This window comes from Neolamprologus multifasciatus, chromosome 9 (assembly GCF_963576455.1).
Source record: "Neolamprologus multifasciatus chromosome 9, fNeoMul1.2, whole genome shotgun sequence".
Lineage (NCBI taxonomy): Eukaryota > Metazoa > Chordata > Actinopteri > Cichliformes > Cichlidae > Neolamprologus > Neolamprologus multifasciatus.
Window position 1 is genome coordinate 17737956 of NC_140447.1, and position 17240 is coordinate 17755195.

A 17240-nucleotide genomic window follows, 5' to 3' on the forward strand; every position below is an offset into this window, starting at 1 on the left:
AATGTAAAAATTAAAAATGGCAAAAATGTTTTCAATTCTTTTTGGTGCATTTGTAGACATATTTATTTATTTTATTTTATTATTGTTTATTTTGGATTTTGACAGTTTTGATCCTCCATACTTTATACCCTATATCCAGCTACACTTACAATAACTTTGTATATATGTGCATACACTCAGTTCTTTTGTCAAACTCCAGAAGTAATCACAAAGTTATTCACAATAATTCCTTGACCCTATATAAAAGTGAGTCATAGGCTCGAGGTAAACTCTAACAGTAAACGCTACAATATTCTCCTTGTGAATGAGAGTTTGCTACAGGACGAGTGGAGCTGTCTGTCTTTGTAACATTTACACTCTTCACTGTGCAGGACATGTCTTCCAAACACTGGCCCCAGAGTGACTGCCTCCTGCAGCCTTTATAACAAAGGATTATACAACAGTGAATATCAAACAGCAAGTGGAGGAGGGGTGTATTTCCCTGTGGAGGTCAAGGCCAAAGTTAGGATTTTATATCCTCTGCACAAGGTAATCTACAGCCCACCCTATAGAGATCCCACCACAAGGACAAGGCTGGGAGGCACCACTGAAAAAGAAAGACTACATGCAACTTCTGAGAGCTGCTTTAGAGTTGCTGGGGCAACTGGCACAATCCCTGGTCTTTTGGCAAAGCTTTCAGCAGGCCTCAATCACACTTCCTATTAGAAAGGAGGGAGGCCCAGTGTGTTCAAAGGAAAATGAACAGGAGCCTAAGCATTGAGTCGTACACCGAGGCATGTTTGGACTGAAATGAAATCATCATACAGTCACGGAGGGTTTGCTGGTTTTATCATTATCACAGTAACATATTACAGCATATTAAATAGACATAGACACACATTAACAAATCACAGGAAAAAAGTAAGGAACATAACAAAACCAACAGCAGAAATAACATTCAATAAAGGCAGCGTTATAGAAAAGGCTAAATTTAATAATCATGAAGCATCACTTCCTGCTTCACTGACTGCATCTAACTGCTACGTTGTTTGAGCTTTGATTGCAGCGACTAATGTTGTACAGTTTTCAGAATATAAGCCTGACTTTAGATTAGCTGAAGCACTGGGCAGAAAAGAGCAACACCTTTAAACTTTCCAGCATGTTGCACTTGAGACAACACCCCCATCAGTGATGTCACGGCATGCTTTGCCCATCAGATAAAGTGGGTAACACACACATACATACACTACTGTGACATCACTAATCAGGGTGTTTACATTCAGCCTTCAACCTCCTGCTTGCATCTAGAAAATCCTGATAAAGCACAAGTACAAGCCCACATCAGGAAATTCAAAACTCATCTGCACATTTCAGAAGCTCCTCTACCCACTCATCCTCCACCCCGAGTGCAACCTCACCAAAGTGATCTCAGCACCCAGGACAAAGAAAAGGGTTTCTTAGTCGCCCTCGAAGGCCCCATTGGTGGCTCCCTGGCATTCAATCTTTTTCCGGCACTTGGACAAGATCCTGTGAAGCAAGTTTGGAGATCTCTGTGCCTGGGGCTGAGAGGCCACGGGCTGAGGCAAAGGGATCTGGGAGCTCCGAACCAGGAAAGGGCCTTCACGCTCACCCTGGCCCTTCTCCAGCCCCACTCCTCCTCCACCTCCTCTGCTCCCCCTCTTGAATGCCTGCAGAATGTGTCCACTGGGGGACAAAGAGGAAATAACAAACACAAAGACCCTGTTTATTCCTTATGACCCAAATTCCACTGTGAGCAGACAAGACGTGAAGAGGCCTGTGGGCTTATGTACAGTATGTTTGTGTGTGTGTGTGTGTGTGTGTGTGTGTGTGAGAGAGAGAGAGAGAGAGTATGCGCTATGAAATGTAATAGATTTTATTATAATAAACCAAATGTGCTGTATATCAAATAGTTCTTGCAGGGGTGTATTTGACTGTTTTTTTCTTTTAGATAAAACAACAACAACTACAAAGTCTTTTCTTTCCCTCTTGCTCTTCTTTGGCCCTAATGAGATGCAGCACTGTGAGAAGGGGATTGACTAGCTTGTGTGCGTGTGTGTGCGTGTGTGTGCGCGTGTGTGTGCGTGTGTGTGCGTGTGTGTGCGTGTGTGTGCGTGTGTGTGCGTGTGTGTGCTTAGCAGGCTCAGTAATCAGTGTGCTTTGTCAACTAATGAGGGAAGAGAGGGGCCACCTGTTCAGGGGTGCTGGGCGGAGAGCAGTGGGGTGGGATTTGGAGATGGGGGATGTGGGGAACATCTGCCGAATGCTGGGTGTATGTGCATGATTGTGTGTGTCTGTGTGTGCATATACTTGATAAGAGGGAAGCATGAAATTACTGATGTGTGTGTTAACACCTACTTCCCATATCTGCCGCGTTCACTGTCACCGGGTGTAGTCCTCACAGATAAACTCCTCCGAAGGCCTTTGGGAGGCAGATTTGCCTGAGAGTGGAAACATGATGTTTTTAATTCCACCTTTTATTAATTATTTAATAGTAAATAGACAGTAATTATAAAATAGAGTTATTTAAAACACTTTTCTTCTTCTTGTTTTTGATTTTTTTTATTTTATTTGTGTTGTTCAAAAACAAAGAAGTAATTTTTGATCATGTCTTTTTGTTATAGCAAATAACATAAATCAAACTGACATAGTTTTGATAATACAGGACATTTTTTACCTTTATCAGAGAATGGTGAGAGAATAGTAGTTTATAGTGAGGAGCATGTTATACTTCTTAACACCTGCTGTGTTTGTCAGTGTTTAATTGCTAAATTAAAGAAGGTAAAACTGTGAGAAATCTCTTTGCTTCTGGTCAATCACTGCACAATATGAATTGTGGGTGAACTACAAAAAACTAGTTTTGAGCTCCGAAAAAAAGTTTTTTCAGGACTCTGTGTAATCCCGTGTAATCCTAAATACACCCTATGATTTAATATCTTGTAGAATCAGCTTCAGCAGCCTCAACTTGAAGTAATCTTTTTCTGTATGATTATTAATCTCTCCCATCTATAGGGAGGAATTTTGTGCCACTCTTCTTTCTAAAATTGCTTTAGATTATTAAAAATTGGGGATTCAGCCACAAGATTTCAATCAGGTCAACGTCTGGATTTTAACTGGACCACTGCAGCACACTGATACTTTGAGATTTGCTGCTGTCCTTAGGATCCTGTATCTGTAGGATCACCCCTCCACCACCATGCTTTGAGATATTCAAGTAGACCCTCTCTGCTTCCTCAATTTCACCAGGTTCTATTATATGATGCAATGTGTCTTAAACTCAAACTGAGATAGCCCTAATGACACATAACAAGTGACATAATCAAACAAAAGCTCCTACCAAAACCAGTGCAAATATTATGCATTTAAGTCTGAAATTTATGAATTACCCTTTATATTTAATAAATATCCCTTATTAAATGTGCACCAATTCAAGACTGACTTAAGGAAACAGCTCTCATAGGCGTTTCTAAATTCTGTCATGAATGTAATATGTTTATGTAGGCACACTTTTGGTTCTGGCTTATTTAAAACATACATGTGACGAGCAGAGCAGAGAGGAAAATATAATCTGTTCTCTGTAAGTGGCAGCAGCAACAGCCCTGTCCACTCTCTCTGCATTACTGAGCACATTCAAGAAGCCAACCAACCTGGCCCAGCTCCATCACACATGAGGCGGGGAAATAACCTCGCTGCCCATTCTGCAGCTGCCCAAACCACCTCCCTTCCTCGTGTTTGGACAGCACCAGGGTGACGTCACCTGGAGACAGCTCCAGCTCGTCAGGCCAGTGGGGCCTGTACCTGTGCACCACTACCATCTAATGGACAAAAGGAGAATTACAATAATTTTAACTCTAATTTGAATATTCGATATTGCAAGATTAAAATTCAATGCTACATTTATGTTAGGGCAGAACTTGTTCATGATCAGCGTCCAGCTCCTTTTTTTTACAGCCTGCAGGTCAGAGTCGGTGAATGGAAAGGATTACGTGTGAAGACTTGGATTAGTTGTTATTTAGTGTAATAGTAACTCTTAATCAGGGTTTACCCTTCATTATGTTACACCTGAATATTATGTGAGAGAAATTGGAAAACTAAATGCGTAGTTTTGCAGGAAACTGATTAAATTGATGCAATGTCACATTCATATCCATTAGTCTTTGACATATATAAGCATACATAAACCTGTGAATTGAGTTCTCATTTTCATATCAGTGCAGTTAAATATGCAATTACTGTTGATGAAAATTAAGAAAAAAGTGAACTTGCCTTTTCAGCTTCTGCTCTGTATCGATACCTCCCTGTTTATCATCGAGAGCAGAAATGAATCAACAAAAAAGGGTTATTTTCAACATTTTTCATTAATATGCAAATGTGCATAAGAAGACCTCGACATTAATGCGCGCACATAAACATCTGTGCAGTTAAATCTTTATGTAAGCTGTCCAGAAGGAGGGAAAACAAGGCATCTATCGGTCAGCTGGCACTGGGCTTGCTCTTGCTAACCACATAAATAATGTCCTGCTAAGCCACACTTCCCTGCAGATATGATTCCACTCACCTTGTGGAGCAAGGACAGTGGTGAAAACCTCAAAGTGTTCATTGCTGTGCATGTAGATGCGCTGCATCTTGAAGATCGGACGCTCTCACACTGCCCGGGACTACTGAGCTCTCTCTGCAATACCTTAAATAAATGCAGCAGACTAATCCACTGCAGCACAGACTGGAGCTGGACACACACACACACACAGAGACACACATACACGTGACCAGGGACGAGTAAAATCTTAGTTTATGTCAGAAAATGTATGATTGTTAGAATTTTCTTATCACCTGACACCAATGCTTTTTATTTTGGAATAAGAGGCGGCATCTTTCTCATATATCATGCTTGACCACTCCATCTTGCTGCCAATGTCTATTGTTCTTTGACCATCTGGCCACATGCAAAAGAAGTTTAGAGGCCACTGCTTGCTCAGATGTGAATGAGAATTCATAATTTCACCTCATCAGGAGTGCTTGATTGATTATTGGCTGTGCCCCACTTTCCTGTGGCCTGGGTGAGCAGGGACAAAGATGATGGGGCTGGGGACAGAGTGCCCGACCGCTCAACAGATGGTGATAGAAACCCCATCACCGCCTCCCCTCTCCAGCTCTGGTGCGAAGGCGCTTGGCTGCGAGCTTGCATTAGTGATAAAAAGGCATCCATCACTAAGATGAGAGATGACTCAGCTGGAGCTGGACAGAGCACCCCGCAGCCTTGGTGACAAAGTGAGGATACAGTACACGCAGAAGGATTTGACTTTTTGTTCTTCTAGACAATCCAAACAGAAATTACGCGCAGTCAATTTTCACAAATAATTACAATCAGTCTCAACAGGAAATAAGGTTGTCAGGGGATCACGGATTATCTAGGTGAACAGAACAAGAGGTGCGTTTGTGTGCCGTCTGAAAGTGGAAACACCTCTAAATGCAGGAGACTAATAAATCTCATTATCTGAGGCCTTAGCAGTCCAGGAAAATGTCTGACTAGACTGCAACCACTCTGGCTCCCAGACCAATCTCTTTCAAAAGGGTGAAGACCGTGGAAATACACACCTCAATACCACCACAAAAGAAAGACGTGCTCAACTGGATGAGAGAAAAATCCCACTCACAGTTTGCTTTGTGTTGTGTTTAAATGTACTTAAGTTGCAGATTCTGGCTTTGTGAGCTATCTGTTACACTATACACTGCTCCTAATTCAGAACGATGGCTCCGGTATAGACATCAAGGCCAAACCGAAGCCCTTACATAACCAACAAAACCACCGCTAAGCTGCTAAGAAATCCAATCTGATGCTTCTCAGAAGAAGAAAACTGATGAACACTGAACAGCTCAGAGTCTGTAAAGACAATCTGCGGCAGCTTAAAAAATATATTCTGAGCATAAAAACCTCTCTGCTGTTACATGAATAATACATCTGATCTGATGCCGACATGCATTTACTGGCTGCAGCTTGTTGCTGCAGTTAACCAGCCTCATTTAATATGAATGGGAAGCTTTGAAGCTATTCCCCGAGACCATGTAAATTAGTTAACAAGTATGTATAAAAAAAACTGTTTGAACGTTTCCATTAAAATATCCCTGGGAGCATTGGGCCATTGTAGGCCACATTTTTAACTAGCCAAAATGTGCGGCACCAATTTCCCCCCATATTCTTTCAGAAAATACACATTATATTACTAAATACACACAAGCAAATTATTAAATACACCATAAGAGGTATTGTTGCACATTACCAACCCTGGCTGAGTTTTTCTTAGCTACTGCATGGCTTTTTATGCAGTCTCATATTCTGACATGCATATATGTTCATATTCAGGAGCAGAAAATTCACCTATTAACTGCACTGTTTTTACGATAAATTGAAATAATTATGAACATGCATATTGTTGTACTACTTTGCTGCTGCGTTGGTGAAATGTTCCACCAACTAATTCTAATAAATCAGAATTAGTTTGTGGATAAGTTTATAAAAGTATGCTGTAGATATAAACACCCTTGTAATACTTACACTACATGCAAAGCTGCAGCAGCTGCCAAGAAGCTCCCACCGCAGTTTTTCTGCGGATGTTAATGCCAGATGAAGGTTGGAGGTCTGCTGTTATTGAGTCAGCAGAGCACCTCAGCAACCTTAACTTCACACAGAGTTCCTAAACACTTCCACTTTAAATGAACTCATTGCATTCCCACTACAGAACCACAGTTAAATTCAGAGAATGACCCACTCTTTCAAAAATGTTTGTAAAGACAGATGCCAGATGGACTTTTCTCCATACAGTCTAATTGGCTAATAAACAAAGCTAAGCAGCAGTGGGAACATATGGAAGCTTGTTTCTGCCAATGAAAAAACAGCTTTTTCTGTCATCCATATCTCAAAATTTAAAGTTAATAAGTTACCAAGTTGATAACCTGTATTTTTGACTTATGGATGGCATATTTTTGTTCTTTTTTCAATTGGAGCAAGAAGCTTCCAAAGGAACGAGTTGATGCAGAGAGCGAGCTAATTAGTTTGACATGATTAGCCGCAATCACGTGAAAAGCTTCCTTTGAGTAACACTTTTTTAAATCATTCAGCAGCAAACCTTTATGATTTATAGGAAATTATCTCTTGATCTCCTGGCTACAGATAAATGTGGGTCCCTGAGCCCAATTTAAAGAATTTATTTATTTTTATTTTTTATATCAAATAGTGCTTATAATCCCAATTTGTTTTGCACAAACACTCTGGTTTTATTAGTACTATTAAAGTATTTCCCCAAAGTTACATAAACTACATTAAACTTCTGTTAAAACTATGTAAATCATATGAAAACGTAATGAAATTAAAAATTAGAAGTCAAATATTTTGAATGTATATATAGAGTTTACAAAGTAATATGTAAAGGGTAACAAAAATAGCCTTAAAAACAACCTATTTTCAAATATGTCTCATTTATCAAGGATCTAAAACACCTTACGATACTTAACGTAACCGTTTCAGACTTGAAGCATCAATTTAATCACACAGAACTAAAAAATAACTTCTGCAATAATTAAAGACAGAAAAACAAGTCACTCGTGTTCTACTCGGCTGTAATATTAAAGTATATTTGTGAAATTTTTTCATGAATAGTACACATACATCGAAAAGAATCATCATGGATGCTGCGGTCAAAATGTACAGTAAACATAGTTTACATAGATGGAGGGAGCATCCCACCCGTGGGCCACAGGTAAACCAGATGTTCTGTTCATATTGCATCATGAATGTTCAGCACTTTGATGCCAAGGCAGGCACACACACACCCACACACATGAAGACACAAGAGTCCTCAGTGCTTCCCAGGTTTGCCTCTTCTCTTCCCTCCTCCCCCTCCAGCTGCTTTCTTTCCTTTCCCACCTTTTCCTCTGGGCTTTCCACCCATGCTGCCGCCTTTACGTCCCTTCTTCCCTGCTGCCTTCTTGTGTTTTGCAGCAGCCTCCTCTCTGTCCTCCTGCCTCATCTGTTTATTCACAGCTTTGGTGATGTCCAACTTGGGCTTCTTAGTGTCCATGACTTTCAGGAGCTCCAGCTGCTTCTGCTTTTCATTAGAAAAGTTGCCAATGAGGGGCTCGAATTTCCTCTTCTTGCCCTTCTTTGCTGGGTTCTCCTTGGGCAGGCGGTCCTGAAACCTCCCCAAGGATGCTGTGGAGGTTTTGGCCACACTCTCGGCTCTGGCCAGCTCGTCTTTGGACTGGCTGGCTTTGGGGGTCAGGGTTACAGCAGGGATCTTGACTTTCTGCGATCTGGCGATGTTTTTCAGCCTGTTGAGCTCGTTTTTGGCCACCCTCTCCTTCTTTGCTTTGACGCGTTTGGCGAACTGGTCCTCATTCGGGTCTGCGCTCTCGGGCACCTCGATCAGCCACTCTTTGGTGTCATCGCCGGCCCTCTTGTAGCCCCAGCGCCTCTTCCACTCCTTTGCGGTTTCATCCCACACCAGGTTGGTCTTCTTCTTCTTCTTTATGCCTTTCAGCTTAGCGAACTGCTCCCATTTTGTTGGAGGTCTGGGTTTCGGTGGTAGCTTCTCTCTGGGCAGCCGGGTCGTCGGCTCCGGCAGTTTGGCCACTATCGCCTCCTCGACCCTCTCCGTCGGCTGTTTCCATATTTCGTTGACGAGAAGCTGCGTGTTGTCGCGAGCGAGAGCGCGCAGAAAGTCCTCTTTGCTCTTCTCCCGGAGGTCGCGAGACTCGATGCGGTTTGTGTCACACGCCAGCAGGTTCCCGATGTCAAACTCCAGGTCCAGCTCTTTCTGGACTGATATGCTTTTCAGCGTTTCCGCCTCTTGCACCTCAGCTTTAGCCAACAACTCCTCTACACTGCACGCTGCCATGTTGCTCAGTGCTGAAACCCCCACGTGTGAGGCAGGAAAAACACACGGGTCAGTGAAAAGAGCTTCCGGGTCAAAGTCGGCGAGCTGCAGTTTGACACGTGACCACAGGAGTGCGCTGTCGTTTCATTTCTTTGCGTAACAGCGACGCACAGATACAACAGATAGACGGTATCTGAAAGTCATGTCCTCAAGAGACAGGAAGAAAAATCCACAAAGACCTGATACTGGAGCCGAGAGATGGATCTGGCCCGTCATATGATCCATTTAGTGTTCACTGAAGCCTCACCAGAAATGGTCTCAGTGGAAGGGTGGCTGTCAAGAAGCTGTTCTTAAGGAAGGGAAGCAGGGAGAAAAGGCTGAAGCATGCCAAATTACACAAGAACTGGACTGAAAATCAGTGGCAGCAAATCTGATGGAGTGATGAATTCAAATATGACACTTTTGATTCAGATTCTCATCAATATGCAGGAAGGTCGTCAGGAGAGAGGCACGACAGTGAGTGTCTACAGTTATTTGTTAAACACAGTGGAGGCTCCGTCATGGTTTGGAGCTGCATTTCATCCAGTGGTGTTGGAGATCTTGTGATGAAAAAAGTGATGAATTGTGACCTCAGTGGCATCAGATACAGATCCACCATCTAGAAATTGTCCAATTAGCAACATCTTCATTTTTCAGCATGACAATGAAACCAAACACACTGTCATTTCAGTCAAAGCATACGTGGATAGAAAAAATGGATTGAAAATGGAGTACAAACTCAATCTTTGCTCTTATATGCTGTATATACATGTATTTATATATATTTGCACATGCTGCCAATTCCCTTTTTTTCAAGCAAAATATAAAGAAATGAGAAGTGGTACATGGACTTTTTCTCATCACTCTATACAAAAATGATCCACATGTAAAAATTATCTGTCTTTAACAATAAAAACATTTCCAAAATTAAAAAGTCTAAAGGTGTTTTTAAAATTGGCATGTGCATAGTGTGAAATAACAAAACAAACAAAACAAAACAAAACAAAACAAAAAACCCATCTGAGGTTCTATAATGTTCTTGTTTTACATAAAAATACATTTCTTTTCTATAGAAATTACATTGAATTGACAAGAAATGGTGTAAATGAAAATTAATGGAGTCATTCATAGTAAATCATTCATGATTTTAATGGATTATCTATACATAGGCACAAAAGTGTCTATTATTAGCAGTCATTCCTGTGTTTCAGTTAAACACTGTGTTACCCAATGAAAATTTATTGGGGGCTAATTTATGTTAGCATACTTGAAAATGTTCCTGTTGTTTTTGAGCACCGCATTTGTTAAATCACATGTGTGGAGGGTTGGAGGGGGTCTAACCTTAGAAAAAAAGAAGTGGGAGACCCTGGTGTCTCAGCTAAGATCATCAGATTACATCAGAACCTTGACTCTGAGTCACCTTGCAGCTCCAACTCCACCAGGTTTCTCCAGGTTTCTATATTGTGTTTTCTGTATCTCTCATGTGCTTATGTTTTGCTGTCCCAAGTTTAGCTTTTTGCTAGTTTTTTCAGTTCCCCTTCACTAGTTGTTTTGTAGTATTTTCATGCAGCCAAGAATAAAGGCTGGCTATCTATTAAACTCTCGCCTATCTCGCTGTTTGTCTGCCTTGGGTCCACTCTCTCTTCTCCACACGATCTGCCCTTGCAAAAAATCTGACCACACTATGGACCCAGCAGACATGGACCTGTATGAGCGCCACCAACTGCTCAACCGCCTGTGGCTGCCACGTCGGGCCGCCAACCGCACAACCGCCTGCGACTGCCACGTCGGGCCGCCAACCGCACAACCGCCTGCGACTGCCACGCCACTAACCAACCGCTCAACCACCTGTGGCTGCCACGCCTCCAACCGCTCAACCGCCTGCGACTGCCACGCCACTAACCAACCGCTCAACCACCTGCGACTGCCACGTCGGGCCACCAACCGCACAACCACCTGCGACTGCCACGCCACTAACCAACCGCTCAACCGCCTGCGACTGCCACACCACTAACCAACCGCTCAACCGCCTGCGGCCGCGAAGCCAACTACTCAACTGCCTTCAGCTGGCACACTGTGCCACACCGCCAACCGCCTGCGACTGCCACGCCACTAACCAACCGCTCAACCGCCAGCGACTGCCACGCCACTAACCAACCGCTCAACGGCCTGAGGCTGCCACGCCTCCAACCACTCAACCGCCTGCGGCTGCCACATCACATTAAGGCACTTACCGACTGCGACTGCCACGCCATGCCTCCAACCGCTTAGCCGCCTGCAACTGCCACGCCACTAACCAACCGCTCAACCGCCTGAGGCTGCCACGCCACGCCTCCAACCGCTTAACCGCCTGCAACTGCCATGCCACTAACCAACCGCTCAGCCGCCTGCGGCCGTGAAGCCAACTACTCAACTGCCTTCAGCTGGCACACTGTGCCACACCTCCAACCGTTCAACCGCCTGCGACTGCCATGCCACTAACCAACCGCTCAACCACTCAACTGCCAGCAGCTGGCATGCTATGCCACACCGCCAACCGCTTGCGGCTGCCATGCAATACCGACAACTCCTCAATTGCCTTGCAGCTGCCGCGCCACACCATTTCCGCCAACCATTCAACCGCCAGTGCCGCTTTGCTTCCTCTTTGTCTTATGTGTCAGATTAGGTTCAGCTGTGTCTACCTTGTGTCATATTCTCCCTTCTGTATTCCTTCCTTACCCTCTGTCTTTATTGTGTGCATTTTCCTTTGTTCCTTGTTGGATCATCTGCTCATCATCCACTGCTTCACTTCTCATGTTTCCAAGTCCCGGGGTTTCTCCAGGTTTCTGTATTGTGTTTTCTGTGTATCTCATGTGCTTATGTGTTGCTGGCCCCAGTTTGAGGAAAACTAACAAAAAGTTTTCTATTCTGAAAACTTTTTGTTAGTTTTCCTCAGTTCCCCTTTGCTAGTTGTTTTGTAGTATTGTAAATGGAAAATATTAAAAATTTTAAAAATACAGACCTTGGATGGAGGAAAATTTAACAGTGCTAACACAAATGGAAAAGTTGTTATTTTTCCTAAAGCTCAATACGTCTTTTAACATCAGGGAACACAATATGGCTGAGGAACACTTGAGTGATGGCTGCTGAAAATGGATTCTTGATGAAAAATCAATGAGGATGAATAATTCAATGAATCATTAATAGTCACTTGCATAATTTATGATCAATTTATAGTTATTTTAAATAAATGCAAATGTGTTGTGTGTCCAAAAACACAGATCTGTGTACGTAGTGCCAAACCTTTGAAGGTAACATACTTACAAAACAAACTAAAATAAAATAGAAATACACGAGATAAATTTAAAATTTAAGCATTTGTCAATTTGGTTACATTGATAAACAGAACGTGCATGATGCGCCGCTGATCTCAAAATTATATCACAGTCGTATCTTCCATTTTCTATTCTGATTTTTTTAGACTGTGAGATAAACCTCAATATTGTCATAAAAAAATACTGTTAGAATGGCCATCCATTCATCCATTAATCTGTCCATCCACTTCCACTTATCCGAGTCTGGATCAGGGTTGTGGAGTAGCAGAGAAGACCTCCCTGTCCCCAACCACCTCCCTCTAGTTCATTCAGGGGGACATTGAGGCAGCCGAGAGATGCAAACAAGGTTTCCTCCCAATAGGACATCCCCAAAACACCTCACCCAAGAGGTGTCCAGGAGACATCCCAGTCCAAAACAACTCAGCTGGCTCCTTTGGATGCGAAGGATTAATGGCTGTTTCTGCTGAATCACTGAGCTCTGCATCCCATCTTTAGGGGAGAGTCCAGCCACCCTCTGAAGGAAGCTTTTTTCTGCTGATTGTGTCTGCAGTCTCCTTCTGTCAGTCAGTATCAAAAGCTTGTGGGCATAAGTGAGGGTATGAATATAGATCAACCACTAAACTGACAGTTTCACTTTCATGTTCACCAGTTCAGCATCGCTGCAGATCTCTCCTCACTCATGATGCTAAACTGCTCCACTTGTTCCTTACCCAGAGTGGGTACTCCACTCTTTTTCCGCCCTCAGACTTGGAGGTACTAATTTTCATCCCAACAGCTTCACACTCGGCTGCAAACCGCCCCAGTATGAGCTGGACGTCATGGCTCAATCAAGCCAGCTGAAGCACATCAGAGACAAAAAACAAAGGCGAGATCCTGAGACCAACTGACACCCTCCACCCCCTTTGCGTCCCCAAAATGTAAGAATACAGAATGAAACCATGTTGCCCACAGGTGGCATTTGATTTTAGCACCTGCATCTGATCTTTAATCTACATTAACCCTTCATAGACAATGTCTGTGTAGAAACCTCCTGGATGAGAGGTGAAACATCTTCACCTTAACCTTGAAAACACAACTTCTCAATAAACTCTATTACCATAAAATCAGGAATAAGATAAATAAGGAAAAACAAAACAAACAAAAAAAGAATAACTGATAAATAAACATTTTTCCCCTGGTCTACAATTAGAGGTTATATACTCATTAGAACCCCCTCCTCTATTGCCACCTGAAACTTTTTCAAATGTTTCGCTCATTAATTTAAACGGCTTTGCCTCACATCACCTCAGGGACAAATTAAAATAATAATTTTCTGTTGACCTAACCAAACTCACCATAATAGGATATATTTTAATTCCAAGAGCAGTAATTCACCAGAATCAGCTAAAATCTCATAAACCTGCTTGTTGGGCGACTTCTTTCATCTTGACAGTGTCAGAGTTAATCATGTGCAAATATCTGCTGTTTACAAAGTGATGCACCTTCATTACAGATGTTAAAACAATAAAAACTAAATTGAAACAAACAAACCCAGTCCAGACGCTAATTGAAACTAAACTGAGCTGAAAAAACAAATTAATTAAAACCAAATTAAATTATTAACAAACCCAAATAACTCTGACACAGACAAACTTTCATGGTTTTAGCAAAATAACTCCTCAGTATGAGACTCAGCTCATACATCACTACACACTCAAACTAACACAACTTCATAAGAAGTCCTAAGATTAGGTAAATACACCCAGGATGAACCGCAGCACATGACATATTAAACAGTGTCATCATTTATTTAAAACAAATTAAGTAAAAATGAAGAAGCAGCTTGTAGTAGTAGCTCAGTAGCTTGTAGAAGCATATTTAGCAGCAGTAATGGTAAAAGTAATGGTTTTTTACATGACTTTATGAGTCTCACAAGTTGTTCTGGGGAAATATTGTCCCACTTTTCTTTAAAGTGTTGCTTCAGTTCATTGTGGGTTACGAGTATTTGTTTGTGCACAGCTCTCTTAAGTCTTCCCACAGTATTTTAATCAGGTTGAGGTCTGGACTTTGACTGGGCCATTGCAACACATTGATTCTTTCCTTTTCAGCCCCTCTGCTGTAGATTCACAGGTTTGCTGTTGGACATATGGATCACATTTGACTCTAGAATATTTAGGTATAAAGAGGAGTTCATGGTTGGCTCATCGACTGCGTGGGGTCTGGATCCTATGGCTGCAAAACAAGCGCAAATCATTGCCACTACACCGTCGTGCTCAACAGTCCATATGAAATGTTTTAGCTGATATGCTGTGTTTGTTTTTTGTTCTCATCTGTCCAAAAGACATTGTATCAGAGGTCTTGTGGTTTGTTCAGATGCAACTTTGCAAACCTCCGTTGTGCTGCTGTGTTGTATTTAGAGAAAAGAGGTTTTCTGCTGCCAGCCCTTGCAAACAAGCCATACTTGTTCAGTTTTTTCTAACTGCACTGTCATGAACTTTAACCTTTTACACACTTAGTGAACCCTGTAGAGTCAGAGATGTAGTGCTGGGCTTGTTTGCAGTTTCACTGAGCACTGCAGCTTTTCTTTCTTTGGCCATCATCATCCAGAAGAGTTTAATCAGTTCTCATATAATTGCAGGTCTTTCACGTTTTTGAAGGCAGCTTTGCTCATTGAGCACATTTAATACATGGAAAATACAAAGGTATAGGTGTGAAAAACAACAAGCGCATACGTCGCACCAGTATAATGAACAAGCATACATGCACGCATACACACATGTATGCCCACAAGATGAGATTCAAGGACTCATGTGTTCTTTGTCTATGTTTGACTCCAAACATGAAATTAAAAGCTCATTTCAGACTTTGACACACCAGTAATAATATCGTTCAATCAACGCTCCACAGCAGTCCGAGCTGCTGTTTGAAGGTCATAACCTAAGTTAGAATCAGAATACAATGATATATAAATTCATTCATGCTCCTTTTAAATCGCAAAACCTTAAAAAATGTAAAAATCCAAGCAGTACAGAAGGTGCGTGTGTTTTCTCTTTCTTTAATTACTTTAAGCAGTTCTTCCAGAACATAAAAATGGAAATAATTTGAGGGGAATCCTGTATAATGAACATTACTAAGCAAGTGACAAAAACATCAGGTGTGGGAACACCTCAAGATCTGTGATAAAACTAAAAAATGGAGAGTTGTGTATGCATATTGCATACTTCTCTTTGACTTCTCTTTGCTGGGTGTCATTTTAAAGTTGTGCGCCTGTAATAAACTTTATAATAGGATTACTATAAGTGTTATCGTGAGAGATTAAAATCCTGAATTATTAATATCCCATCCCTTCTCTCCAGTCTGTTCTGAATGGGTCTCTCCCACAGACCCAGAACGATAATGACTCTATTTTTGTCTTTGTCTCATGTAATTTGGAGGAGGGAGGGTGGGGCTCTGTTACAATTGACTGGCTGCTGGTCGCTCAAAGACGATGGTGTTATTATTTTGGGCTCCAGTAATTACATTCATCGCCACACTTACCATGTGAATGCTAGCACTCTGACAGGCACAGAGATAAGGTCACAAGTGATGCTGTGTTTGTTAGATGTGAGGAGGAAATGCGCAATTAGTGGCCCAAAGTCCCTGTCGTGATTTAGAGAAGGCTATAAGGTCCTGTGTGACGTGGATATATATCATCTAAAATTACCCAATTTAAGCACAGTCCACCCGTTAGCTGGCTGGCCTCCTGTGCTCGTTTCCTTTCTTGCTGACTTTTGATCCAGGGTGAATTCAGGCAAGTAGGATTACTTTTCCATGGTGTTTCTTTTCTGAGAGGATACACAGTCACAGGCAGGATAAAGTCTTCTATGAGCTGTGACTGGGAGCAAAGACATTCCCACTTTCAGTGCTGCCATCTCCCCAGATTTTAAATGGGCTTATAGGATAAGATTTAAAAAGAGTTCTCTCCATAAAACATTACTGCTTTCATGTGGAAAAAACCCTTTAAGGTTTCGATTTCTTTATTTTTATTTGTTACTTTCAGTCTAATCCCCTTTTTTTATTTCAATGCGTCTGGGAAAGAGAGGCATTTGGGACTTGCAGGGGACATTTGATGTTCTGCAGCCGAGTGAGTCTCATCTGAGTTTGTATTGCAGTTAATACAAAGTGTAAAATAATAGGAAAAAAGACCAAATGAGGAAGTTATTTTTTAATTTTATGACTTCTTAGTCGATGTTTATTTATGGTCCGGATTTTTTGCGTAGTGATTCAGAAACTAATCACTGTAATATACAGATATTATAATAATTCTGTCAGGGGTTGCTGAGTGGAGGCGAGGAAGTGACCCAAACGCAGGACTCGTGGATAGTTAGGTGAAGGTTGGTGTTTTATTATCGATGGAGTTAACAAACAGAACAGAGGAAGGAAATGGCTGGCTGGCTGGATGACTGACTGAATGACTGACTGAAGGACTGACTGAAAGACTGAATGGCTGGCTGACTGAACGAAGGCGGAAACGACAACATAACATCAATGACACGACAGAGAACTGGTGAAACCGAGGAACTTAAATACACAGGTTGAATGATGACAATGATTGGAAACAGGTGAGTACAGGGCTGAACATAATCTGACTAATGACACGAGAGACAAGCTGACACGGGGAAAAACAGGAAGTGAAAGCATTGATGTGGCAACATAACCTAAATGTGACAAAACTGAAAACACTGGGTCACCGACCCAGGAACCCTGACAAATATACAGAGTGAAACACTGAAGGATATTCTGTGGCTTTGTTATGTTTGAGATAAATCTCACCGCAGAGGTCTGTTCCCACTTGTCTCCTTGGAGAGGGGAGTTGCTACAAATCAATACCCAGTTGCTCTGAGTGATCACCTTTATCTTATGACGTAGAGTCAATGCAAAGATGCAGTTAGGCTGTTCTGGCAGCAGCTGGTGGGCAAGAACACTTTAATTTGTTACCTGTCTGTATTTTAGTTTTAACTGAAAGGAGCTCGTGAAGATTATGAAGGCTATCCAGATACCC

The 17240-nt window shown here is 42.0% G+C and overlaps 2 protein-coding genes across 2 annotated transcripts; both read right to left on the reverse strand.

Moving 5' to 3' along the window:
- Nucleotides 1-66: 66 nt before the first annotated feature.
- Nucleotides 67-4722, reverse strand: LOC146511362 (uncharacterized). The gene is made up of 5 exons (XM_085173137.1): nt 4556-4722; nt 4264-4295; nt 3645-3812; nt 2356-2438; nt 67-1683 (listed from the first exon to the last, which is right to left on the reverse strand). The coding sequence occupies exons 1-5, from the start codon at nt 4620-4622 to the stop codon at nt 1437-1439; spliced, it is 597 nt and encodes a 198-aa protein (XP_085029263.1). The 5' UTR covers nt 4623-4722; the 3' UTR covers nt 67-1436.
- Nucleotides 4723-5373: 651 nt separating this feature from the next.
- On the reverse strand, nt 5374-8937 carry rrs1 (ribosome biogenesis regulator 1 homolog). The gene has a single exon (XM_085173138.1). The coding sequence runs from the start codon at nt 8886-8888 to the stop codon at nt 7851-7853; it is 1038 nt and encodes a 345-aa protein (XP_085029264.1). The 5' UTR covers nt 8889-8937; the 3' UTR covers nt 5374-7850.
- Nucleotides 8938-17240: the final 8303 nt, after the last annotated feature.